Below are 27633 nucleotides of genomic sequence, written 5' to 3' on the forward strand. Positions count from 1 at the left end.
AGGTGTGACAAGTGATTCCTTGCTTCCCCTGTGCTGTCAATTGTTCCATAGCTCTCCTGGTCAATTTGTTAAGCAGGGGATTTTCTATGATACATTCATACTGATGTTGTTAACTAAAATTTATTTTTTCAGGAACTTCAACATAGGCAGAGGAAATTCTGCTTCCCTCTTTCTTGTCTCTTCTATAATTGTTTTATGTCAGAAATATGTGGGGGTTCAGACAAACCTAGAAAATGCTTTTCCCTTGGATGTACCAAGCCATAATGTGGGGTCTCCCTTGGGATCACTGAGAGCAGTTGATACTGTCTTTGATCTGACAGGTAAAGGTGAAGCTGAACTTCAGATAGCAATAATCTTCAGGTAGCAATAATAATAATAATAATCCAGAAAAAAAAATGTGGGTGTGTTTAACTTCTCCATGTTAAAGTGGGGAGTAGAGGATATGCTGTTTTTTTAAAGCACATCCTTCTAGCGCTTCTGACAATGGCTGCAGCTGCCTTGATTATTTAAAAAAACGCAGGCTCCTCTGCTTCCAGGCTGTGCCCTGGAGCGAAGGCTTGGAGTGGCTCTGGCTTTCCCTGTCCTCTTCCTGCCTGGAGAGAGGGATGTGGCCTTCTCTGAACCTGGAGGCAACCAGCAGGAGGGCAGGTGGGTGCTGGAGGGATATTTTGTGGAGCATAACAGAAGGACTGAGGAAGGTGACAGATTGGTAGCTTCTGGTGTGAAGTTGCAGGGGTTTATGGAAGCAGGAGTAAGACCTACGAGGATGTAGGGCTGTTGTCTTTTATATCCCTTGATTAATGGACTTGATTAAACTGGATTATTGTGCATTTAGGTTTGATTTTGGGAGTCTATGGAAGACTTCCCACTCCCTCTAAATTTAGTGTCCTAGCTACTTTTTCCTCAGTTGAGTATCCTCATTTTTTTTTCTTCATGATATAATAATGTACTAGTTTACATCTTTGTAATGTGCCAGTGTAACGTAGTGCTCTGGAGCTGGGAGAAGAGCAGGAGAGAGAAGAAGGTTATGCAGTTATCATGTGCTTTATTTTTTTATTATTTCTTCTCCAAAAAGCCACAGAATTGAAAAATATGCTGGTAAAGTGGGTTTAAATTGAGAGAATTTTCATCTGTCCTCCCACACTAGCATTAAAACCTTGTTTTTGCTGCATGAATGCTTATATTTCAAAGTCAGCATCAAAATTCCTAAGGCTGAGGAGATGATTTAGCACATTTTCCTGATTGCAGCTTGTTGTGGTAGTGTCTTTCCTCCAAAAGTTATTTTGCTTCCCTGTTTCTTTTGGCGTTCCCCAAAAGAGTTCTTCCAGGCAAACACTATAATTCGTATTCTAATTAGTGCACAGCAGCAAGTCTCTTGCTCCCACCTGTTTTTACCTGCTTCTGGCAAGAACATCGTATGTCTATTCCTTTTGAAAGGTGTCCAAAAGCCAAAATGAAATGCCTCTACCACTCCCTTGGAATGAAATGCAGTTTAACACCGCATACAACATCTTTGTTGAATTTTGGGGGAAATGGTGCCAACATGACTAGGACAGCTTTCCTGAAGCTGAGTAGTACTCAGAATCCTGATATACAAAGGTGAGGACCCTTCAGCCCAGCTGGTGTGACAATTAAGTGATGTGATCACAGTGTCTTTCACTTCTTTCTTGGCCACGCTGACCTGTACAGTGATGTGACTCTAGTAATCTGTTCTCTCTTCAAAAAAAAAAAAAGAGAAATTCCCCCAGTTGGTGGTACCCGTGACAGCATGTGTGTTTGTGTTATTTGCATACGTTAAAACAGGAATATGGTTTTGCTGTGTGAGCCATTGGAGCCTGAGGCTCTGGCTGGGAAGTGTGCTGGATGGCACGAGGCTCTTGAGATTGCCAAGGGAGCCAGAGTTAAGCTCTGGAACTTGGGCTTCATAGCTGGTGTAGCATGCCTGCTGGAAAATAACTGGTAAATCTGGACTGAGCTGGTTTAAAAAAAAATGCTGTGGGGAGTCCCTGAGGCCTGCAGAGAAACCATTCAAGTTTAATGTACTTTTTCCTGCCATACAGTTAAACTAACCCAGTGCTTAAATACCTCACAATGATGGAAGTCTGCTGTGGAGCTCTTAAGGTTTAATTTTGAGGGAAAGGGAAATAATTTGGCAAAGTGGGAAATATTTTATAACTGCAGCAAATATCTAATGTGGAGCGCATTTATGCTGTCATAGATTCTTTACTGAACCATCCAGAAATGTGACAGATGATCTGCCGGAAGAGCTTTATCTCTCTAAAGTTTGCTGGGAATTTTCTCGTATCATGGGTTGGGAATAAATAAAGGAATATATTTAAATAGGTAAACTGATCCTAAGTACATGAAAATTACCCAGACAGTAAAACTTTAATTTGAGTTGTAGTGGGTGATACATTATGAAATACTAGCTATGCATATTACGATAGTCTGAAGTTTGTTTCTATTTGTATTACTGAAGTATCCTAGAAGCTGACTGCTGGTTAGAAAATTTAGGTGGAGGGTTTTTTTGTTAATCTCGCTGCTGTACACTGTATTCTATGTGCCTGAAAAGAAAGAAGAGCTCAGTCAAGCTTGCCTTGGCATTCCAAATTAATTCTTAGATCTCTCTTCTGTCCATAATATGACAGTAGCACAAATAATGCTTCGTATTTTATTCAGAGCTTTAGCTTAATAGATCTAAAAGCAAGTTGATGTTTTTCCCTGGTTCTTTTCAGTTTTGCTGTCTCTCTGTTATACATGGATTCTAAGCTGTGTAATCATTATTTCCCCCCCTCTCTGCACTCACCTCAGGCATTTGGCGTTGGAAACACGCCAAGGGAAGTGAAGGGGATTGTGAGCAGCACCAAAACAGCAGAGGGAAACCTGGGAATTGCATCCAGGCTTCCACAGTTTTTGGTCTAGATCTCTGTTTGCTGTGTAAAAGTACTTTTGATGTTTCTATGATCATTAAAGCAGGAAGATTTTTTTCTCCTTGTGTTAAATTTAGTCATTGCTTCTGCATTGACTTCTAACAATGCTTATGGCTTGCTTGTATTGATTATATGTTTAAGTCTCTTGTGAGAAGGGGATACGCAGAAGTGCAAAGTGAAAATCATTCAGTGCGGTTACTATCTTGACTTGTTATATAACCAGCATGCTTATTTCTGTCAAGCCTTTCGACTTCATCCTTACAATGTACTTTAACACTTTGATGTTGTCTGTCTCTTCAGGGATGATTCTGTCCCAGAGGATAATATTTGGAGGGGCATCCTTTCTGTGATTTTCTTCTTTCTAATCATCAGTGTTCTAGCTTTTCCTAATGGTAAGTAAGCTTTATACTGTTTATACTTCACTTTTTGAAACATGTGAATTTCTCTTTATTGCCACTATATTTATTTTGATTTTTATTAAAATACCAATTTTTAATTATTTTTTTCTTTGCTCTTTTGAATTCCTTTGTGTTAAGGAACAGTCTAAAAATGGGTTGCAATCATACTGAGTGGAGATAATGGTAAAATGCAAGTTATTTATAGCTTGTCTGTATCTAACAAGGAAGTCAGGTTCTCAAAATCAGTGTCTCTATTTGCAGGTGTGCAGTTGCAGCTCAGATTACTAAGTAATGATGCTGCCAGATCCTTAAATAATGTTTGAAAGGAGTCTGCCTCAGTGTGTTTTAACAGAAGTGTCATTCTACAGATTCTCAGAGATATAACACCTTACCAGAAGCTAGTGATAGTTCGAAATGGTCTAAGTCACATTGCAATGTAAAATCACAGTTGCTCAGTAAGGTTAAGTTGGACAAAAGTTGTGGTAATTGTGCGAGGAGCAGAAAGTGCAAAAAGGCAAAAACCCTTGTGTGACACTTAATTCTGTGGAGGGAATGCTGTCTTCCTGTTGGTTCTTTTTTATTATTTATTTATTATTTACTTATTTTCAATTTTTACTTATTGCTGTCAGCAAGAGCATAATTCTTGGGCCAAGTCTAAATTGTCTCAGGATTGGCAGTGTTCAGGGAAAAAAAAACAGTGATTGTGCTCAGGGCAGCTTTGTACTTCAGAGTTGGGATGTGTTTTTCTCCTATTTTAAAAATCATTAATCCATACTTTTTACAAAGTGCTCCCTGAAAAACTGAATGCCAGAGAAAAATGAGCTTTATGCATACAATGGTGAAAGAGCAGTCTGCAGTGTGTGCTGAAAGTGTTTGTTCAGCTACTTCTTGCTACTTAAATGTATGATTCATGTTTAGAGGCTTTCCAGTTTCACTAGACTTATCTTCTCTGCTCTTCACGTTAACTGAGAGGTTTTTAATCTGATAAAGTCAGTTTAATCATTGGCTCTAAAGTAAATAATATTGACACTGGTGAAAAGCATAGTTATCTTACTTGTTATATATATGATACTCAGTTTGGAAGTTTTAGGAGGCCTGTTTGCATGATTTTCTGAAGGCTAAGCACCATGTTTCTTTGCTAACACACAGAAATTTGTATTAGATGGCTTCATTGGGAGCAAGCCAAATGTGAGCTGTGGTCTAGAAACCAGATCAAGAGATCCTCAGGTGACACCTGATATGTGGTGTCTGCTGAGCAAACAGCATACTACTGTTCTGGAAACAACTCCATAAAAATAATGGAAAATTTTGTCTACACCCTACTAATTGGCAGTCTCCTTTTCCTCTCTGAAATCTGCTGTTACCATTTTTTTTAAATTTTTTTAACATAGAGCCCCAACTTTTGGGTATATTACATAGTTTGATGGAGAACTGATCTGTGCTCATGCCAAATCCTCATATGAGATATACTCAAAAATAGATTATGTGGTTCTTATTGACTGTCTTCTAATAAGCTTTTTTTTTACTGTCCACAGGCCCCTTTACACGACCCCACCCTGCAATATGGAGAATGGTTTTTGGTAAGTTTAAGTTGTGTCTGACTTTTTCAGTGCTTCTGCAGGACCAGCTGTTTTAACTTTCAGATGAATGGAATTTTCATGAAACATAATTGTGTATCAAACTTGTGTGAATGTCACTTCCCTCCCACTTCTGAGCAGTTGCTTATAATCTATTCTTAATTATGTTTGGGAATGTCATTGTAGTTACTCTGTGTCAGGGTGGTGTAAATTAAATTACCAGAAAGGGATCCTTCATTCTGATACTCTGTTTTAATCCTGTTTTGTGTTTGTGCTTCCTAATCTCCCTCCCCTACATGCTTCCTACTGCCATCCCTTCCCACTCCAAAAAGGTTTAGGTTTTTTATAGCTACTGCATATACTATCTGACTTCTAACTAAATCCAGTTTAGTAGAGTGCTTCTTTTCATTACTGGCAAAATATGCTATTACTTTATATGTTTATTAAATTGTATCATTGTATAGCTTAACATACATTTATTAATATTCTTAACATGTATATATTCATATTCTTAACATGTATATATTCAGATTCTTATAATTTCAGCAAAAGTACCTGTAAATATTAGTTGCATTCATAGTTTGGAAAATAGTTCTGTTAACTACAGAACTAACTGAGTGAAATCCTGCTCTTTAAACATCTGAATTACATGGCAAAAACATAAGGAATTTTATTTTGAAATAATTCAGGGTTCACAGAGCATATCCTAGACATTTGCAGAGAATTAGGCACATTTGATTTAAAAGCTGATCTGTTGCTTTTTAAGGGACTAATGTTTCTCTCTCCCGCCACCTTATATAGCTAAAAATAAGTAGCCTCCCAAAGTAGCTGATTACTCATCTGTTGACATTGAGAGGATACTTCTGATTAGATAGTACTCATTAAAGAATCCTGCTCCTTGTGAAGTTTGGGAAACACAGGTCCTATTGCTCATTTCAGGTTTCAGCACATGTAAAGTAAAAGGTCATTCTCAATGTTGATACTGTCAGAGCTTGACCCCTTGTACTTTCAGGAAAAGGCTGCACGCAAAATCAAGAGGAACATTTTTCCCCATGTAATTCTGCTTTTTCTGGCATGGCTTATTTAGCCATGCTTGAGGTCTCAGACCTGTTCAGTAGATGAAAGGTAGGAGTAGTGTGTCCTCAGCATTTCAGGATGCACCCTCCCCTGCAGACTGTACTTCTTGTAGTAGTGTGGCATATAGTATATATACTTTCTGTTCATGTGTTGTTCTCTAGCATACACTGGGGATTAATAACACGTGAGTTCTGGTTATAGTTTAAAATATCTTTTTAGAATTGCAATAGTTTATTTTGCATGGCAGATACTAAGTTTAATCTTTCTGCCTTCCACGACATTGCTGCAGTAAGTTTGAGTGCTAGATTATGGATATGGTGTTAGTGTTTATATGCCTCTTCCAAATGTGGTCTTAGATATCTGTGAACTTGTGAATAATGTAAAGATATGCTCCCAACAGCAGCTTCATCTACCCACAGATCTACACCTAGGACTCTTAACTTCTTACAAGTTTTTCTTTTTTAAAAAAATCCGTATTCAGACATTGGGAGGAGAAGGGCGGTAGTCCCAAATGCAATAGTGTTTCATAATTTATAATGGTGTGAAAACAAATAATAATCATCTTTATCTTTAAAAGCTTCAAACAGCAAATTTTCCAGCTCACAAAAGTAACTCAAACATGCATTAGTTTATAACTACTCTTTATTGCCAGCATAGCTTGGAATTGCCAGGTGGGATTATTAAATTGATCTTTGTGTTGAAGTCTGCATACAGGCTTAGGGACCTGCATTAGTGAGACCAAGAATACTTAAAGCAAAGGGACAGAGCTAATCCAATCCTGGGGTCCTAATGTATCTCTTACTAAAGAGCTTCCTGGTCAGAGCCTTGTACTACTCGTATCTAGACTGATTTTGTTTTGATTGGGTTCATGCAGTTGAGCATATATTATGTCACTTGAAACGGGAGGTGATGTGAAGGGCTGAGTGCTCAGAGATTACCATCTGACTTGTGTCTCTTAAGCTTTTTTGCATGTAGTCACTGTATGTAGAAAACTCATTTGTGCAAACTGGGCGTGTGTAGAGCAACAGTTTGAAAGCAGCTTTTTGGACTCTCTGTGTCCCAAGGAGTTTTGTGAGTGAACATGATTTTAAAGCTGAGTCTTTTTGCAGGTCTCAGCGTGCTCTATTTTCTGTTCCTGGTGTTCGTGCTCTTCCTTAACTTTGAGCAGGTAAAAGCTGTGATGTACTGGCTGGATCCTAATCTTCGATATGCCACAAGGGAAGCAGATATTATGGTATGTATCCATGGTACTTTATTGGACATTTTGGCTACTTTAGGCATGTTTTACAAGAGTGGGAAGGGATAAATCTGAATTTGCTGGCATGAGCAGTGCAAGTTTGTGCCTATACTTGACAGAGTCAACAAGCCTTTTGTATCAACTAATATTTATTTACATTGAAATCAATTGGTGTGAAAAACAGTCTTCTCTCTATTTTTTTTCTAATGCAGATGTTCAGATGAGTGTGCAGTCGGGAGTGAGAGATATGTTTGCACTGGGGTGGGTTTGGATTCCTTTTCCTTTAAATAATAGATATGAGCCTGGATACTGAAAACAGACTCAGCAAGGTAGTATCTAAATGAGGCCTATATGGTCTGTGTCCCCCAGATCAGGTTTTTTGATGCCACAATGCTGCACTCAAAGAACTTCGGTCTTGCCTTATTACTCTGAGCTTAGTACATGACTGGTATGCTACTGAGTATGTGGAAATCCAGGTACAGCAACTGCAGGGCTCTGCTGCCTTCCAGTCACCCAGCTAAGCACTGGTGCTGTTACTATTGGGAAATTACTTCCACGGACCATGATCTGGAGTGGCACGGAAAGCCAGGCTTATTCTTCTGCCTGTTGAGCAGCTTGCAAAGAGTTTTCAATAGAGAACACTCCCCTTCAGGTGACAACACTAGAATTGAGGTAGTAAAAGGAGGCCTGGGAGAAGTATGTGAGGTATGTTGGGAGGCAGGCAGAAGAGGGTGTGAGAAGTTGAGTACCGAGCAGAAGAGGGTTACTGCATGGAGAGGCAAGAACTTCCAGTCTTGTCCTCTTCACTATCACATCAAATTGCTGCCCACCAATTGACCAGAGTGCTTCCTTGCCCTTGGGTTTGTGCATCTGCGCACCATGGTGCTGTTATTGGACTTATGCCTCAAGAGTAAGGAAATACACTGACTGTCTTTGGCAAATAGCAATTTAGTGCATATGCAAACTACTGCATAGCACCTAGTCAGCAGTGGCTGCAAACTTCTGCCCTGCCACACATAAGAGGGAATGGAAATCTTTACAGTGCAGTGAGCTTACATTAGTTGATTGATAGAGGGCTGCATACGGGCTCCTTACCTGGAAAACTCTGGATGCTTCAGGTGTTGACCTCAGCTGATCAGCAGTATGTGTTGTGCAACTCCAGCATCCAGAGTAGGGCTGTGACTTTCTGTTGGAGACGTGTGGTGGTGGTGAGGCGTGGGCAGCCTGCTGTTAGGGAGGTGGGAGGACGCGTTGCTAAATGGAGCATGAGCATGGGGGTTAGTGGTGTTGCTGAGCAACAAAAGGGAGCTGAGAAGAGGAGTCTGTCGGTAAGTCAGATTCACCTGTCTCTCCTGTCATTTAAGTTAGAAATAAATAGATTGAAGTCAGGGGAGGACTAGTATTACTACTGGCACAGAACCACAGTATAGCAGATTCCCTGACTGTAGCAGTCAGTGGAAACTTACTCTGTACTACTTTGCAATTCTGATACTGTCACTTAAAGTTGGATAAAGTTTAAAGTGCAACTATACTGAAGGCTGCAGCTTGGTCTCTTGCACAGGGCTGGCAAAGTTGCTTGAGTATAAAAGAAAGTTCAACACATTTCCCTGTATGACTGGCAGAGCTGCAGCTGGAAAGATGAGACAGAGGGGAAAAAGCCCCAGTAAAAAGAAAAGCAAAAAAGCAAGAGCCCTGGAAAAAAGCTTACTTTTGGAGTAACCTCATTGTGTTCACTCATCACAGAGTTTCAGATATCATGGTGTAGCTAGGAGCCTGAACCTTCCATTGTGCATTCCGTGCTTCTCGTGCTGAAAAATGAGCCAGTTTCAGATCTCTTTGGGTACATGCACTAAAGCTGCAGCTTTGCCATCCTTCGGACAGGTGGTGCACCTTTTTCTGAATGACCAGCAGCACTGTCGTGTGAAAAAAAAATACCATGCTTTCACTTCACGGAGCACCAGCAATAAGGGTAACCTGCAGTTTCATAGAGGGACTTATGATACAAGTATTTGTGGGACTTGCTGATAGAAGTATTTGTGTGAAATTGTGCATTCTTCTCTTTATGGAGACCAGGATTTAAATCTTTCTCTGCGATCCCCTTTTCAACTAGATCATGGTTCATTTGTGCAGGATTAGCAATAGTTCTGGCCTGAAAGAGAATCCTTTCTTAATTCAGCAGCACTGAGCAGTGCTGTGTTGTCGCCTGCAGGTGGCAATGTATATTTTAGGAGGGTTAGAGAGCAAAGATTTTTTTAAATGTGTATTTCCAGCTGGGAATACTTCACTTTGTGCCCAGTGGTGAGACAGAACCCCACAGATGCAGCCTCCTGCTTTTTGTTTTTTTTGTTGGGCAGTGATTTCTAGCACTTGCTGTAGAACATGAGAGAACACATTTCCTTTGTTATTGTGTTATTGATGACTAGGATATTAATTAATATTCTTAAGGAATCTGCAACTCATCTGTGACAAAACAGTTGCAAGTTCCCTTTGATTTTTTTTTTTTTTAAATTCAGCCCTGTGACTGAACTTTCTCAATATGAATGTGTTCTGGGAAATTGCTTTTGTGAGGAAAATAAGACACAAAAGATACTCAAATGAACATTGAGATGAGTAACATAACATCACAAACTAGTGAGATTAGCCACTGATGAGCCACATCTGAACACCAGACAGCATGAAAGTGGGGAAAGGTGGTTATTTCAAATCAAAACCCCAAAGAAAAGCAAATAACTATTTTCTGGAGTATTGTTTGCTGTTTTTATTATTATTGATTTTATTGCTCCAGCTGTTCCTCTGTCACATAAGAAATACATGGTCCTTCAGGCACCAAGGTCTATTCTATCTCCCTTTAAATTAGAGCTGTACTGTGATGACACTGAGTCTCAATACTGAAAGTTTTCCTGCAGAATTTAGAAGGACGAGAAAGTGGAATAATGTTTATTTTGATATCCTTATAATTTCAGGCTTGTTGCACTGGATAGAAAGAAGTTTCTTCTTTTTAGTGTTTCTGAAGTTGCCTGTTGATTGAGGTTTTTTGTTGTTGGTTTTGGGGTTGTTTTTTTTTTTCATTAACAGGAGTATGCTGTGAACTGTCATGTTATCACCTGGGAGAGAATCCTCAGCCACTTTGATATATTTGCTTTTGGGCATTTCTGGGGCTGGGCTATGAAAGCTTTGCTGATCCGCAGCTACGGGCTGTGCTGGACTATTAGCATCACCTGGGAGCTCACTGAGGTAGGCCACTCATTTATCTTAACTATAAGCAAACGTATGAGGCTTGAATTGTTCTTGGGGGGAAGTGTGAATGTCACTAGAAGGATGACTCACTGGTTGTCAGTATAGATTTACATTTTAAGCCTTGTAAACCAGATGCTGAGCAATTGATGCAGTTGCATCAGTGGACAACAGCAAGCTGGGGTTTAGGTAAGTGACTTACTACTACTTGAGTAGGAGGGAAGTCTAGGCCAGCCTATTGGTGCCATCCATAATTTGTTTTTCTGCTGTTATGGGAGTCAACACTCATGCTACTTCAGATGTTGACTAACGTTTCCTGATTCAGAACAGTTGTTCCCCTTTTTCACCTTGCAATATCTGTGGTCTACTGTCATAATCCCCTTACCCCAAATACAACAGTATTACACATTGTGTATAGTCATGCATGCTGTACAGTGAAATGGAGTTGAGGGATCCCTGGGGATCTCCCATGAGGAGAAGTCTATATGGAATGGCAAGACACCATTCAGTGTGTTGTTTTCTGTCGCGAGGCCTGAGTGCGTAGCCCTTCTTTTGTTAAGTTGTACAAAACAAAAGTTTTAAGTTTAGTTTATTCATGTTCACTGACACAAAAATGTGATTTTTACTAGACCTGAATCTAAGCTGGTTCACATGCAGTGTAGTCCCCTGCCCCATGGTTTGGAGGACCACTGACTTATTTTTGTTACCTAGCTTTACCACAGTTCTCCCAAGCACATGCTTAACTTATTTGACTGTTAGCACTTTCAAATCCTATTTTGGATTAAAAAAAATACAGATACTTGACTTGATTCAGTCAATTGACTGTTGCTTGGACTGTTGGTCCTTATTGTTAGATCTGCTTTAAGAATTCAAGCTGATTAATTGCTACTCTCAATATTTTCACTTGCATGTAACCTAGAGCTTGATTAGTAGAATATGTGTCACCTAAAATCCAAAGATGCATTTCTATAAAAATGAGTTTAATTTCATTATATTCTTTGATTGGACAATTCAGAGGAAAAAAAAAAATCCAATTTTTATCAGCTTTTGGGACAGCATAGTCTAACCTGGCACACGTAAAATACTAAGTGTAGATGTAAACACCTGAGTTTAGTCTTTAAAATCATAGTTTTCTGTAGAGCTTGCTGTCTTGAGAATGCTTGGCTCATCTGACAAGGCGTTTAGAATTCAGAAACATAGATAAGGATTTAGTTGTCTAAAATTAAACTTCTGGGTTTGAAAATACTGGTACCATGAGTTCCTTTTCAAAACATGTTTTTTTCCTGTGGCATTGAAGGATACGCTGTTTTCTAAGCTATTTTGAAACTGCTTAAGATTGGAAATTCACAAGTACCCATCCACAGAAAACAACTTTGCTAGTTATTGTACTCATTTTTTCCCCTCTGGAAAAGAATAAATTTGGATTTGTTTTACATGCATTCTTATCGTTGAGTTGATCATCACACAGCCATCGTCTTCAATTTGACACTGCATGAGGTGTTTAGTATTCCCTGTTGTTGAAAGGCAGATTACTGGAACAGACAATGTGTTGGGTAAGGTACAACATACAGAGAGGTTATCACCACTCAAATGGAATTTTAATGAATTAGTTAGTTCAGGAAAGTCATTAGAAATCTACAGAAGTTATCAGGGCAGTTACATAGGGATTTAGCTCTGCATCTCCTATTAGCGTTAATGGATTTCGGCTGGCTCCCCATTCTGAAATGGACACTTGGCTCATGCTCCCTACTATCAGATTAAAGTTGGGATGCAGGCAGACCTTGGTCTCTCATTCTGAGAAAACAGCTCGCACCATAGAGATGGTCTGGCCAACACCTATGCTCTGGTTTTTGCTGCCTTATTACCTGTAACTTCTGGTGTCTTTGACTGGATTATTGCAGGTTGAGATTCGTAGCCTAGTGCACTTTTCAGGTTAAATTAATTTAAAACATGAAAGGGAAAGTGTAGCAGGATAATGAGCAACACTCTATAGCTTAGGTGCTGAAGAGAAATTCAAATTTTCTTTTCTACAGGTTGAAATTCCCATAGCCTTGTCAAAGAAAAACAAGTTTCTTTGCTATAGTTTTGCAAGAGTTTTCAGAGGAACTGTCATTGTCAAATCAGTCACTGTAATTTATTATAACTGGACCAGTATTAATTCTTGCTGTATACAGAAAACATTCTTCTTGTTCCTTTTCCCACATCTAATTTTTTCAATATTTTATTTATGTATCTGTTAACAAAAGATACTTTATTACAGAATCATACCAATAATCTTCCACAGACATGTATGTACATTAACTGACAGAAATTGTACTATTTTTGTGGAGGTAAGAATATTCTTTAGTTTGCTATGTGTTTTGTTAAGCATATCTTGAGTATTCCGAAGGGACTGCTTAACACATGGCTGTCTTGATTTCCAGTCCACAGCTAACTTTTTCAGTCTTTTTTTTGGGTTGCTGTGATTTTTCTTGTAGAATAGAGAATACAATTATTTTCTCTTAAAGGAGAATGAGAGGCACTGAATCCTATTCTAGCTCTTAGTAAGTTATGTTTATATCTTGCCTTAACTCTGGCCAGTTGTTCTCCTTCACTCTATCAAAAGTGTGAAGTCACCAAGTGTATCTGTAAATACATTTAATTGCCTTACTAATGCCTCGTAGTGGTCTTCAGTTAAGTTGAGTATTCAGAAAGGAACAGATTGCTTCAGAGGTAAATGATTTGTGCATTTTCCAGGGGAAATCTTTAAGGGACTGAATATGTTTTAATATATCCAGAAGGCGTCAGCTTTTCAGCCTGATGTTGGTTTGTTTCTGGCCTATTTTCCAGTATCTTCATCGTAAAAGTACCTTCATCATTAGTGCTTAGCAGAGACCAAGCAGGAAGGGAGAGTGGAATATCCTCTTAACTTCTTGAACCATTCTGGATCAAGTATAGCAGCAAAGCTTGTAGTGTCTGAAATATTGGTGAACTCTTAATCTTTTTACAGTCACTAAATTTCCTAAAAATAGTAAATGAAAGAAAGAGTTTTGAGATAGAACAAGTCCTAAGTCCTGAACTTCAACATGCTTTAGTACTGACAGTTGTTACAAATGCATCTGTTCTACTTACTGCATCTTGTTGCTGGTTTAGAAAACATACTTCTTAAAACTATTCAGCAAAAATAAAACTAAGATTCTCTTCAATTTATTTTTTTAAAGCACAAAACACCTTCTTTCCTCCAAGAAATGCAGTAGTTTTGCTTGTTTCATGCATTTCTATGAATGTTCTGTGTATCATCTTTGAGAGGCTGAGAGCTGCATGATATCCTTATAAACAGCATAGCCCCAACAGGAGACAGTGAGAAGGAAACCTCTGATGTCTTGTGTGGTTCTATCCAAGGCGTTCTGAAGTTAATGGAAGGATGCCCATCAAATTTCAGTGGTCGTGGCTCATGTCCTTTAAGTACTGAAAAGCTGATTTTGAATGTGTACTTAAAACGTGAATTTATATGATTTCTGTGCTGTTCCTCATCCAGAATCTTTTTGCTGTATTCTGTAGCTCTTCTTCATGCACCTTCTGCCTAATTTTGCTGAATGCTGGTGGGATCAAGTCATTTTGGACATCCTGCTTTGTAACGGGGGTGGCATCTGGTTGGGCATGGTAGTTTGTCGTTTCTTGGAGATGAGGACCTATCACTGGGCAAGCTTCAAGTAGGTCTAAATTAAAGCTTGATAAACATTATGTTTGATGTTATAATATTAAATTTATTTCCTTGGGAAATAGACCTCCTTTGCATATGTAAAATGCATGTGGTATAGAAATAGCATGCAATCTGTGTGTGCTAAGAATGCTGTAAATTTATTTTAAATGTTAAAAATCCATCTCATAGTAATGCTACTGTACAGCATATATTTGTAAATATGATTATGTATATATAATTTTCCTTTGCAATCTAAGTTACAAGCATTGATGCCAAATGAAAATATAAAGTAGTAAAGCTATTTGCATTTTCAGTTTATTTTACACAAGTAAAACTTGGAAGAAGGCAGTGAACAAATCAAATTGTAATTTTTTCTCATTATACAATGCTTTTAAATTAGATTTGGGCTCACCTTTGAGGCATTAGTGTGGCAATCTGTCAGCACTAGTTGTAACTGCAGAAGAGGAATCAGGCTGATTGTACCTGTGCTGTGAATTGCCTTACCCCATTGCTGACCCTCTAAAATAAATGGAGTAGTTGCAAAATAAAGCAGCGTTTGTTGTATAAAAGGCAACAGCTTGTGGCCTAGTAAGTGTCAGTTCCTAGCCGTCCAGGTATAGTTTCTTCCATAGTTTTTTGCCCCTCTCCTGCCTTCTCCCCTGCCAGTTGGTGGCAAGCATGGTTATCTGCACGTTACCAATGGTGTAGATGAAACAGGATCAAGTACAATGAATTGCCAAAGGATATTGCCTTGAGAGATGGAAAAGGAATTCAAATCTTGACTTCCAAATTTGTACCCTACATGAACTTCTGTACTGCTTTCTTTTCTTACTCACAAATTTGTTAATTTCTCTGAGAACCATCCAGTCTTTAGTCTCAATTCAATTTTCCTGCATTTCAATTCAGGAGGAATAATAAGCATTATAGAGTTGATGGTCCCTCTGTTTTTAGAGAGTTCACTGAAAGTTAAAACAGCAGAGTATCTATGGCAGGACTAGTCTTTACTGTCTTCGTGGAATAATTTTTCCTCACATTCTTTTAAATGCATGAGTAGATTTTTTGGACCTTTAATATGAAGAGGAGCTGCATAGAATGGGAAGCTTTTGCTTGTGCCCCTTTGTTTTCTTTTCTTTTTTCATTGAATAAACACAGTTCTCAAAGATTAGAAGGTTCTCCCTAACCTAAGATCCCACTAGCCTAAAAGAACACAAGTATCAGAAATATCAAATCTGAATCTTCTTTTTTGTCCAGAAGGGCCAGGGAAGTAAAAGGGTGAAAACTGACTTCTAGCCCTGATAGTCTTCCGTCAGAAAAGGAAACTCTGAGTTTTTTCTTAGATTCCCTGTCCTTTGGATGCTGTTGCTCATCTTAATTAATGTTATCAAAAGCAAGAACCAGTAACGCATCTGTCAGATGAACCTCCATTCACATCCCCTTTCAAAAGGGAATTTAAAAGCCTTCTAGCTTTTAACAGTGCTATCGTATCGCTCCAGAAGATTCGCATGCATCTATCTAATATCAGAACAGCAGGGGTTGTCTGTGCTGGAAGTGCAGTATTTTCAAACCTGTGGAGCCAGCCCCTTATACAATTAATGAATAACAAATCTGACAGATTCTTGAAGGATTGATGTCAGTGAGCTCTGGAACAAGGAGTCTTTGGGATAAGAGCAGTGGCAGCATAGACTAGGAAGAAATATCCTCTAGATTTTCTAGGGGGTTTGCAGAATTGCAATCCTTGTTTCTTTCCTTCATGGAGAGAATGATAGATATGTTTTGTAGTTAGTTACTGACTGAGGATAGAGGAGGGTGGACTTTCATAGCAGAATGCACTCTCACTGAAATGCTTAATAGATTATATTTCCTAATTCACCCTTGCCTGGTACACAGTTGTGTCTGTGAAGATCTCTGCTGTCCAGCGAAAAAGTGTGATTGTTCTGAAACATCAGTAACATGGCTATTGCTTTTATTTTTTTTCCTTTTTTCTTGCGTATTCCTTGTATTTACTCCAGCCATTCTCTTTTTCTAGGGACATTCACACAACCACAGGGAAAATCAAAAGAGCTGTATTGCAGTTCACCCCAGCCAGCTGGACCTATGTCCGCTGGTTTGATCCTAAGTCTTCATTTCAAAGAGTCGCTGGAATCTACCTTTTCATGATCATTTGGCAGGTAAGAAATAAATTCTGTGAAATCAAAGCTGCCATCAGCTCAGTTATTGGCTGTGTTTGGCTAGAAGATAGTCTAATGCAATATCCATCACTGAAATACACAGTTAAATGAATTGATAATGCAGAATTGGTCAGGGCATTGTTCACGGGATTTACGTGATAGTTCAGGAGTGTAATTACAGAATCTGTGGAAAAAAATCAAATATTACAGATGGCTGTACTGGCCATCAGATTGCTCTTTGCAATTGATACAGTTTTAAAAACTGCTAGACAGTGGGGTTTTGGTGCGGGTTGGGTTTTTTATTTTGGTTTTGTTGTGTGGGGTTTTTTTGTTGGTGGTTTGTGGGTTGGGTTGGTTTTGGTTTTTTTTTTTCCTTCTTTCCCATTTACTGTGGATGGATCACTGATACTCAGAATTCTGGCCTTGATCCAGCAAGACTCCACAATATGTCCGAACTGCTTTGGTACTTCGTCATGCAAATGCTAGCAGACTTCACTAAAACTGTTTTTTTGTTGTTTTTGGGTTTTTTTTGTTTTTGTTTTTTTTTTTTTTTTTTTTTAATATGATCTCTTCTACTCCTCTACCAAATTTGCCTCAGTCATTCATACCTGATTTAGGATATGAAAGTTATCAGAAGACCTCTGCAGTGTGAATTAGTGTCTGGTCCCTTAATGCGTTTCTAGAAAGAGAGCAAATACTTTCATAGAGGTGTCTAGGGGATAATTCTTTGTTTTGCTAGTATATTCCTTGCTTGTCCTAGAGCAGGAATCTTAGACTCTTTAAATCCTCAATCTAACCGGCAGGGCTATAGTAGAGCATAAATAGTTTTCCGTCTGTGTTTTGGTTTCCATATTAATCTTTGCACATTTTCTGTAGTAACTCATTAAGAGTTATGTAAGTTGAACACTATTAACTAACTTTTTTTTTCCCCTAGCTGACTGAGTTGAACACATTCTTTTTGAAGCATATCTTTGTGTTCCAAGCAAGCCACCCTTTAAGCTGGGGGAGAATTCTCTTCATAGGAATCATTACAGCACCCACTGTAAGGTAATTTTGTTGCCATGGTGTTTTTTCTTCAGTTTAAAGTAGCTTGACTTCTAGGCACCCAAAAACTGCATATTGTTGGTGAATAAGTACAGCACATTTCAAGAAATTTATGCTTTTGCCACCATGAAAAGCAAAACAATCATCACTTTTCAATATAGTGTATTTTCTGGCAAGAAAACTAATAAGGTAAAATGTATATAAACATCTGTGTTTCCGTAAGGATGCAGAACCAGTCTGTTCCATCTTCTGTTTGTATAGCATCTCCCTGTTTTGTGAGTTAGCTGCATATGTTATCATTGAGTACTGCATGTGAAAGTATCAAAGCTGATGAGTCAGACGCTCACAAAAGTGTAGATGAGGAAAAATAGAGCTGTTTTTTCTAACTGAGCTCTTATTCTGTTTGTCTACAGGAAATATTAGCATGTTATAAGAAAAAATAGAGCGTTACCATATTCTGAGTAACAGAACAGTATATATGCCGTGTTAACAGTTGTATAGAAACATTAACCTGCTTTTGGTCATGCATGCTGTTTCACGTTGCTAGCAGAGTCCCCTTAATTTTTTTTTTTCCCTGTGACAGCTGGAGGTAGACAGAATGCACACAGTTCTGAAGTTAGAGGCATGGAATTTCCCATTCATGAGTAAAGTGACATTACCTTGGACAGTTAAATGGCAGCCGTGCATTGGTTTATTCCTAAAATACAGCTGTTAGTGTTTCCAGTTATGTGCAGTGATTTCACACTGTTAATTGAATCACCTTAAACATCCTATAAGCTCCTGTGTAGGTGAGCTTTTAAGTATTTTTCTGGCACTTGCCAACCTGTAGAAGTCTTTATTCTTAAACAATCCTTGTATTCTTGGATTAATAACACTTCTCTTCCCCATCTGTCAGTGGAAATCAGAGACAGAGACTGAGAAAAGGAACTTTGGTTCCACTTCTTTGGAATTCCCCTCTCAAACTCTTAAAATTTAGGAGCATAAAGAGCATAAAGAGAATAGCAGAATGGTCTCCAGACTGTTTTCAAAATAGTGAGAAATTCTACTCTGTTCTTGAGAGGAAAACATGCCAGTGGTTAGAGCACTCACCCAGGATATGGAATAGCCATATTCAGCTTCTTTCAAGATTCAAACCCACATCTCTCAAGAAAATGCAATTGTTAATAAATTAAAGATGAACTTTGGAAAAAGTGGGGGATTCTTTAATTCTTTTGAAGCTGTTGCACTTTGCCTAAAATAATTGGAGATTCAGTGGAGAGGCAGGAGACAAATATGTAGCTTTGTTAGCCTACTAGTTTGGATACTTTCCCAGTCTTTGCTCTTAGGATTGTTTTCTGTGTTGTTTCAAGCTATTCGATCTATGTGATAATCTATCCTACTAGAATTGAAGCCATCTGGTAGACATCCAGCATGATCGCATGTGATTTAACCATGGCACTTCATTTTCAGTATAGATACATTTGTAACATAAACTTGTTTTCTAAATGTAAATACTCTGGGGACTTTCAACTTCACTGAAGAATTTTGTGGTTTCCCTTCTCAGGCAATACTATGCGTACCTCACAGATACACAGTGCAAGAGGGTGGGAACTCAGTGCTGGGTGTTCGGGTAAGTGTTCTTGCTGCATTCTTGAAGCACTTGGACAAGCGTTAAGTATAAGTCCAGCACAGGAACAGGCTTTGCATGAAGCCAGTCCTTGTCTTGTGTTGTTTTTAGTATAAAGAACAGTATGGAGAGATTTTCTTTTTTTTGCAAGTTCAGAGGAAAGGAAAATTCTGGATTTGGAGGTAGAACATGGGAAGTGATGGAATGAGTAAGGAGAAGAACAGAAGGAAGAACTAGAAACTGCTGGATAAAGCTAGGCTCCTTCAAAGTAGCATTGGCCTTGCTGCCCATATTCTCAGTCAGGTGAGAAGGATAAAGCTTTTGCCTCTACTGCTTGCCTGTCATCGTAGCAATGTTTACCTGGCTGTCCAGGTAGGCATTGCCGCTGTTAGCAGAATCACAACAGAAGACAGTGAAAGAAACCACGGTTATCAACTATTTCTATTCTATTCTCGAAGAGGGAAAAGAATAACGCTATGAATGATGGTTACCTTGGCTACAATCTTTCAACAAGTCTCTTGGAAGAGACCTTTAAATGGAGAGTTTGCATGATTGCTTTTGGTGAGAACTGCCTTCTCTAGATGGCTTGACTAAAATTACTGTTCTGGAAACGTAAAGTATATGCTATTGTAGCATTGTAAAAGTTTCTTGTAAAAAAGCAGTGTAGTAGTGTCCCTTTTGATTTATGACTTGGAAGCTTACAAATGGGAAAACATAAAAGATCCTAAATCACGTCTTAAAGAAAAAAAAAAGTATTTTAAGATACTATTGAAAAAGTTAATTTCTGATGGCAATGATTTTAAATTAAAACAGCCATTTCATTCTCTTTGTCAAGATTAGTGTATAATCTTATTTCCAGAATTGTCTGAACCATTTTCGTGTTTAATAGAAGAATCTATTACTGTTTTAAATCGGAATAGCATTTCAATGAGCCATAAAATACTCGGATCTAATTTAGAGACAGTGCTCTGGCAAACTTATCTCACCTTTACTGTGAGTCTCAGGGATGTTACACAGTTTTAGGAACAGTGCTGGGCTGGAAGGCATGTTTCCAGGTGCACTACACCACTGTAAAGAATACTGCTTTCTCAACATTTAATTGAGATGAGAGCAGAGTATGCTGCAACATAATTGAAGGGATTTCTACTCTTGTTTAAATGAACCCTGGAGAACATGACACATGTCTTCTTGGGTTTGGCTGGGCTTAAATATTCACCTCTTTCACTGACTTATCACCTTCCTGGATGGATCTATTACTATCTTCAACTCATGACCGTAACATCCAATGGACATACAAAAGGTAGTAATTCTATTCTTGTTTAGTTTTAATGGTGCTGAGTAGGAATTGATAATATTTTCCCTAAGCCTAAATCTCCTTACTTAGGGAGGATCCCCCTCCTCAAAACATTATGATTCCTAAAGAGAGTCTGTAACATGCACAGTCCTTAAAAAAGCATTGGATTTTTGTAATGATCATGGCAGAGTAACCTGTCTTTCTGGGTTTGGTGTGGATGGTGCTTTAGTACTGAAAATAACTAATTAATCACACAGTTAATATGACTACTTAATTTACAATTATAATCAAATAACCTTGCTCTGTTTGTACATAAACATCCTAGTAGTTACAGATCAACTGTATTAATATTTTGGAGATACGCATTTGAATACAGACATGTTACTGAAATCTGTATTGAAATGATTTAGTAATTGAGATGTTCGTATGAAAAAGGAAATTTTCTCAACTATAGATGGTAATTCTAGAGTCTTCTATAAGACACATTTTAAACAATTTTATAATTTTGGGGGAAGAATTTTCAAGTTCTGCATTATGAAGAAAGAAAGATGAACTTCTGTTTCATCTAAGAGAAAGAATGTAAACGTATCCTTTTGCAAACTGAGGGAAATATGATGCTGAATGTTTGCCTTCTGGCTCTGAAAAATTGTTAAGGATTACAGAAACCATCATCCTTGGTTCAAAGCTCTCACTGAACACATTAATGTAATATATGTCAATAAATAGATGGCCAAATATCTCTTTATGATTGCATAACAAGAACTGCAATAGAGTATTTACCTACAGTCTGATCTAATCTTGGGAAACGTGCATGAAGTAAGTATTCTCCTTGATACTGCTTGCTTCTGTAATCTGCTGAAAAAACCAGAGCAACACTAGGAGTTCCTGTTGTTGGAAAAGCAGCACTCTTCCAGTCATTTAACTATCAGAATATAATTTCTGAAGCAATTAAAAGCAAGTATGTAGAATATTCAGATCTGTGGTGATCAAGACACACTTTAAAGGCACAAATTGAATTTGTAACAGCCTAACCATGGGAATAATTAAAATTAGTGCCTTGCATTGGTATGAAACTGTGTTCTCTGTGACTTGATGTATACTGTAGTATCACTCTCAACAGATGGACAGTAAGTGATGTAAGGCATGAAAAAGGCCAGTGCAACAGGTCTGCTGGACATTGCACCGTTTTCGTTAAGATGAAGCCTTTCAAAAAGCAATATCTGTTAGGATGTTACAAGACCATTTTGATTGAATAAAAACTTAGTGTCTTTAGTTCTATTGAGTATTCTCATCACCCTTCAGTAGGACACTAACACCTTTCACTGTTAGCATTCTTCTATCTTTTGATTTACCACTTCTTTAACTGTAATAGCTGTCCTATTGTACAATGTGCTTAACCCAGGTATTCTTGACAAGAATAATGGAAAGAATATATAAATGCAGCACAAACAGCTGTATCATTTTTTGAGTCCTTGTTGAAAATAGCCTATTGTTTTGTTTATACCTTCAAGTATATCATACCCTTGTATGTTTGTTTCCTGATGGTGGTCTTTCTGTTCCCACTGCTGTAGTTCAGTTTAACTATTTTTTAATCTGCAGCTGGATCAGTAAGAATAATACAAAACCAAGAAAGAAAAATAGTTTGTGACCCAACAGAGCAACACTGCTTTCAAGTTTTTGCTAATATGCACCTCATTAATTTGCAGTATTGGTCAATGAGGTGTTACTTCCACAAGTCTAAGTTTTGGCCCCACTCATCATGCTGCAAGTCACATCAGATGGTACAGAGAAAGCTGTAATTTATTATTTGTACCAGGACCATCTCTGCAATACCAGTAGTTAAGTCATGCACACATCTTTCCCCCCTCTCTGACGGAGGGAGCTGGGTCCTGTCTGCCAGGCAGTAGAGCTGTTTTTGGCAGCTCCCTGGTTGTGGAGAGTGCTGGTAGGGAATGTCCTGCAGTGTCGAGCTTGGGGGACCGGAACACTTGACCTGATGTTAAGTGTGCCTGCACATGTTTGAGGAGCGTTCATGCATGTGCTCATGTACAACCTCAAAGTCACTATTGAACAAGTTAAGTATTAAACTTTTATAAATTTAATAGTTTTCTTCATGACTTGCTTCAGCTTGAGAAGAGTCAATTTTCTACACTTTGCTGCACCAGTCATGTTTCTACACTTTTATTTATTAAAAAGATGTAATTTTGTGTGCAGGACCTGCACAAACTAAATATATTTCCATGGCAGGTGATGGAAGCTTTAGATTCATAACCCCTTGTTCCACACCAAATGGTGGACAAGCCTCCATAGCTGTGAGCCTAAAAAGATGTAAACATCTGGTAACGGGTAGAGAGCTGGAGATACTTGTTTTGATTCTAATAATGCCAAATAGGAAAGTAAATATTGTAATTTTTCCTCTCACATTTCTCCCCAAATCCTCTGATGCTGTAGTGTGGACCTGAGTTTACACATAAACCAGAGCAAATGCGTGGATTCTCAGGGAATTTGAAATGCTGTTTCATGTTAATTTTCTCATTAAAATCCATCCAAAGCAAGCAAAGTAGCCTATTTAGAATTGTTGTAAATTTACATCCAGTAGAGAAATACCCAAAGCACAGTTCTAGTTCACCCAACGGGGAGTCTGTTGGTTGTTCAGCATGGAAAAGAAATTTATATCTGGTGAGGACTGAAGCACAGCGGTAGGTATAAACAGAAATTCTCTGGTATTGGCACACACTCCTGCTTGTTCATTGGACAAGCAGAGGCTCGCGGAATTGTGAACTGCCAGTTGATCACTTTTTGTGTGCTGTTTATGCTGAAAAAAAGTATGGAAAGAAAAATAAATTTCCCAAATAATTTCAGTTGATGGTGGTGTTGGGGAGGTGTGTGCTCACTAGAGAGTAGCGCTTGTTTAGAGCTGACAGTCTGGGGTCTGGGTTGTGAACGTGTGAATTAAATCTTTAGTGTTTGTAACCACTTCCCCCCCTCTTTCATTTACCCACAGGGTTATTGCTTTCCTTGAAGCTATTGTGTGCATAAAGTTTGGACAGGATCTTTTTTCCAAAACACAAATACTGTATGTTGTGTTTTGGCTTCTCTGTGTGGTAAGTGAGATTTCTCATGTGAAACATAAAGCATGGCAAAAGCATTGAAAGCATCTAAATAGCTTCCTTTCTGGAACATTGGCAGCAGGGGATCATTGTGGGGGAATGCTGGTAAAGAGCTTTGTGCACGTCCTAGGAAAAGCAAATGCAAGATCATTTAGAACACACTTTGAAAGGACTAGAATAACTTTTTTCCTTATTTCTTGACATAGCAGAATATAGCCACTTTACAGTGCTTAACAGTGAAACAAACACTAGTTATAGGGCTTTTTATCTTTATGAGAGAAAATGTCAGTTTGATTGAGGCTAATTTTGGAGGTGCTTCCTATAGCACCCACTGGAAAGGAACAGGAGTTAATGAATAGCATTAATAACTAATGCATGTTGTTTCACACTGAAGTCTTACAACTACATAAACAACCCTGCTTTATCAAGCAAATCATTCTCACTCAGCCTGCAACTTTCTGTACTTCAGTGTGATTACTGCAAATGCAGCATGAAATGCCCATTTTATAGCAGTAAATGGATGTTTGTCTTGCCAGACTTGTAACTCCAATGCCAAACACATTTTTAATGGTCAGTGAAAAATAAGGCGTTTATAATGGGCTGACAGATAAATACTTCTCCTTTCTAGTTGGGAACACAGTTTGAACAGGTGACAGGGAGTTAAGATTTGTTGTTCTCTTATTTAGCATGATGATTTTATTCCTGAAATTTCAGAGAAGAAAAGTATTGAATTGCTTCCCAGATCAGAGCACCACATAACCCTGCCTGAAGCATGGGGCAGGGAGAAGGAGAATTATTTTTCTCTCAGACTGGTTGTTCTTAATAATATACCTACAAGTGCCTACCAACTGCCTTTGTATTATGACTGTACAGGGTGAGGACAAAAATCGTACTGACAGTGTGTCATGTATCTGGGTGATCTGTATGTATTCTTACGCCCCCGTTGAGAATTGGTCTGCATACCCCATGGTGGCAGAACATATATGTACCTTGAAGTTGAAGCACAAGTCTTACTCATCCTGACAAAAGATGCAGAGAGAAACAGAGCATGAAAGTCTCTGAATGCGGAATCTCCAGGGACTCTGAGACCTTGAACCAGCAAGGAATTTGGAAGAAGTTTTACAAATTATTTTTTCTTTTTCTTCTCCTCCCTTGTTTAGGCCTTTACAACTTTCCTGTGTTTATATGGTATGGTTTGGTACGCAGAATACTACGGCCACCGAGAAAAGGTACGTTATTAGGAAGCCTGTTTTTGTTTTATACCAGAGTTAAAACTGCAGTGCTCCTAGATATTAGAATTCTTTACCAGAGCTAGTATAAACGGGGGTGAAGGGGGATGGTCCAGAGTCTAACTGAAGTCAATAGAAAGAACTCTGAATTCAGCGGGCCTTGGACAGATCCCAAATTACACTGTGGTTTCTAAAGAATGCTGTCCTCTTAGTTACTCAAAATGAGGCCGTAATTTTAGCAAAGCATTCAGGGATGAATGGTTAGCTAATGTTCCCATTGTACAGGTGGAATGCTAGGGGAATATTAAGAATACTTGGTTACACAACAGATCACGTGGCAAGGGGTGAGTTCTTATTGTGTCATCTGTGTTGTACCTTCTAACTAGGAAGGGAAAAGTCCTAAGTACTGGCTGAATGTTTTATGATGACTTCTGCCACAGTTTAAATTTACAAGTCTAATTGCAAACAGGAGAAGTGCTGATCACAAGAACCAGCATCCCAATGACATGTGTCCTTCTTGGTTTTGCAGACCTTATCAGAAAGTGAAGACAGCCCATACAGTCCAGATGCTTCCTGGCTTCATTCTAAATTCAGTAGAGGTATTGGCACTGTTGCACCTATATTCTTGAAGTGGTAGCATTAAGGCTCAGCACTAGGAAATGAGGCTTGAGAAACTTACCTTGGAGACAGCTGGACTTATTTAAACATCCCTGCAGGAGCTATACAGATAAATCATCTGCAAAGCTATTTGGCTTTACTGCCTTTTTTCTTCTAACTCTTGGAAATGTATTTATTTTTTAATGAAGCAGCAGTATTTTTCTGCCTTTATTCCAGGCCATTCTTGTAGGTTTAGGGCATTATGCATTTCGCAACTGTTGTGGACAGGTTTTCTCTCTGAACATTGCATGTTTGATTTGAAACATATGAATGTGAATTGTGCTTTTATTCCTGCATGTTAAGAAACAGTCAAGAATGTGCCCTGAATCTTGTGTTCTTACTGACACTTCCCTAGTCAGTGCAGTGCTCATGGTCATAAACAGCTTTCTCTGTCCTAAGCAAAGGCAGCCGCCTCCTCTGACTTCTTTTCCCTATGCTAGAGGTCAGTTAAATTACCTGCCCCCTCTGTTAGTGGGGTCTTGCTTATTGAACAAGTATCAAGGTTCACACATCTCTGTCAGAGTTTATGCTCCAGGTGTTTGTATCATTATTTCTTACTTATCATATGCTTGAAAAGCACCAATGGCAGATCTTCATTATATTTCATACATGATTTTTCTGGATGCTGATATTAATTTATTCTTAGTTTAGTAAATTTGTGGGTTTTTATATTTTGGAAAAAAATTACTTGCACTCAAAATGTTTTTCCCATTTATATATGCCAGAGATATCTGTCCAAGCAAATTTTTCTCTTTTTGTTACTTCATTAATTGCAAACTTCAGCCTCTTTCATGTTTTGCTCTTGAATTCTTGTTTCAGTCCCCATTGTCTCCCTCTGCTTTCTCAGAGACGAACATGGTCTGTCATATGAAAGACTGAAAACAAGAAATGTATTCTTAGAAGGATCTGTCACCTTCCTTCCATAGTTCTTAATTTCTGATAGTAGTACCTGCCAGTAATAAAAATGTGGAGGTTTAATTATTGATGTCATTTAAAATGGAGGATGTCTCACCACTATATTCTCCTACAGCAAACTTCTGATTTTTTTTGGAGGAGGAAGAATTCTACAGAAGTCTTAAGAATTGCTTTTTTTAAAACAATATGCCACTAGATGGAGTATGAGTATCAGCCAGTTTGTATATCCTGAAATAATCCGTACTGTAAACACCGTAGCTATAGAAAGCCTTACTGTCTTTTAGACAAGAGGTCGACAATGTCAAATATATATATATATATAGTCAAAAAATACTTATTTCTCAGCAGGTGCTGACAATAGTCCTCCAAAACATTCAGTCAATAGTGAAAGCCATTCATCTAGAAGGAGGAATCGACACTCCAAGTCAAAAGTAACAAACGGAATCGGGAAGAAATAAGAATGGTCTCTGAAAATATCCTACAGTGTGACCAGAGGTGACAAAGAAAATCAGACCTGGCTCTGAATTTCCAGATGGAAGATTGATTTTTGAATTTAAAAGTTAAAAAAAGGAGGTGTTGAAGAAAAGGATGATCAAGATGGAGCCACCAGTGTAGTGCAAATCATTGCCTGCTGACACTTGCCATTCACTGATTTAAATCTAGTTTCTTTAGCATGTGGCACCAAAAGCTGATGAAGAGTATGCTGGAAAGAAAAGTAACTTTGTCACAGCAGGTACACCCTGTTTTGTGTTCAGGTGTTGCAAGTGCATTTTTAATATTTTAGTTGAGGACTTAAACACAAAGGTTAGTAAACTGATAATCAGTTGGCATAGTTGGTTGGATTTTTTGTTTTGTTTTACTGTGTTTTTGTTGTTTTCTGGAAGAGTATGCAATCCTTTGACTAAAAGCAACTCTGCCCTTCTTTCTCAGTATCACAACTAAAATTTTCTATACAACAGTTAGTAAGTATTTAAAATTTCCATACTTGTATCCATCTGCTTGCTTTTATGTGAAAGCTCTTTAGACCGGGTGACATGGTTTTACCAGTGAAGAAATGGGTCCAGGTTTCTTGTAAAGGATGTGAAACTGATCTTCAAACATGGTTCTTTTGTTCTGCATTGTTCTTCTGCTTGATTGTTACACATTCGATTTCTTTTAAGTTTTTAAAATACTTAAATAAAAACCTGTTGCAAAGTAGAGGGCCATGCCTCCTGCCCTCAGAGACAGATGTCCTGTCATTTAGTTGTTTTTCCTCCTTTACTGCAGTGTGTTTTGCATCTTCAGGTGCAAATATGTCATTTTTTCAGCTGTGTCACATTGTGTGCAATGTGCCTTCCCACTCCCCTCTAATTTGCCTCTGCCTCAGCTGGAACCAGAAATCCCAGTGTCTTCAGACTGATATCAGAAACTGCTTTGAAGGCTCTGATGCCCTACTAAGCCTGGTGATAAGGCAGTTTTTTGCTGAAGTTGAGTTG

General features: G+C 38.4%; 1 protein-coding gene across 1 annotated transcript; it reads left to right on the plus strand.

Moving 5' to 3' along the window:
* The first annotated feature begins 1543 nt into the window (after positions 1-1543).
* PTDSS1 (phosphatidylserine synthase 1) lies at positions 1544-26909 on the plus strand. Its single transcript, XM_009585447.1, has 13 exons — positions 1544-1599; positions 3231-3322; positions 4864-4908; positions 7092-7216; positions 10295-10453; positions 13994-14145; positions 16162-16303; positions 17238-17350; positions 18891-18956; positions 23252-23351; positions 24518-24586; positions 25116-25185; positions 26507-26909. Exons 1-13 carry the CDS (start codon positions 1544-1546, stop codon positions 26614-26616), a joined length of 1299 nt encoding a protein of 432 aa, XP_009583742.1. The 3' UTR covers positions 26617-26909.
* Positions 26910-27633: the final 724 nt, after the last annotated feature.

The sequence above is a fragment of the Fulmarus glacialis genome, unplaced genomic scaffold (assembly GCF_000690835.1).
Source record: "Fulmarus glacialis isolate BGI_N327 unplaced genomic scaffold, ASM69083v1 scaffold7959, whole genome shotgun sequence".
Classification (NCBI taxonomy): domain Eukaryota; kingdom Metazoa; phylum Chordata; class Aves; order Procellariiformes; family Procellariidae; genus Fulmarus; species Fulmarus glacialis.

Coding starts and splice junctions, on each gene's coding strand:
- PTDSS1 (XM_009585447.1), top strand. CDS start 1,544: ATGACTAGGACAGCTTTCCTGAAGCTGAGTAGTACTCAGAATCCTGAT. Junction 4,909..7,091: donor AATATGGAGAATGGTTTTTG/GTAAGTTTAAGT, acceptor GTCTTTTTGCAG/GTCTCAGCGTGCTCTATTTT. Junction 7,217..10,294: donor CAAGGGAAGCAGATATTATG/GTATGTATCCAT, acceptor TTTCATTAACAG/GAGTATGCTGTGAACTGTCA.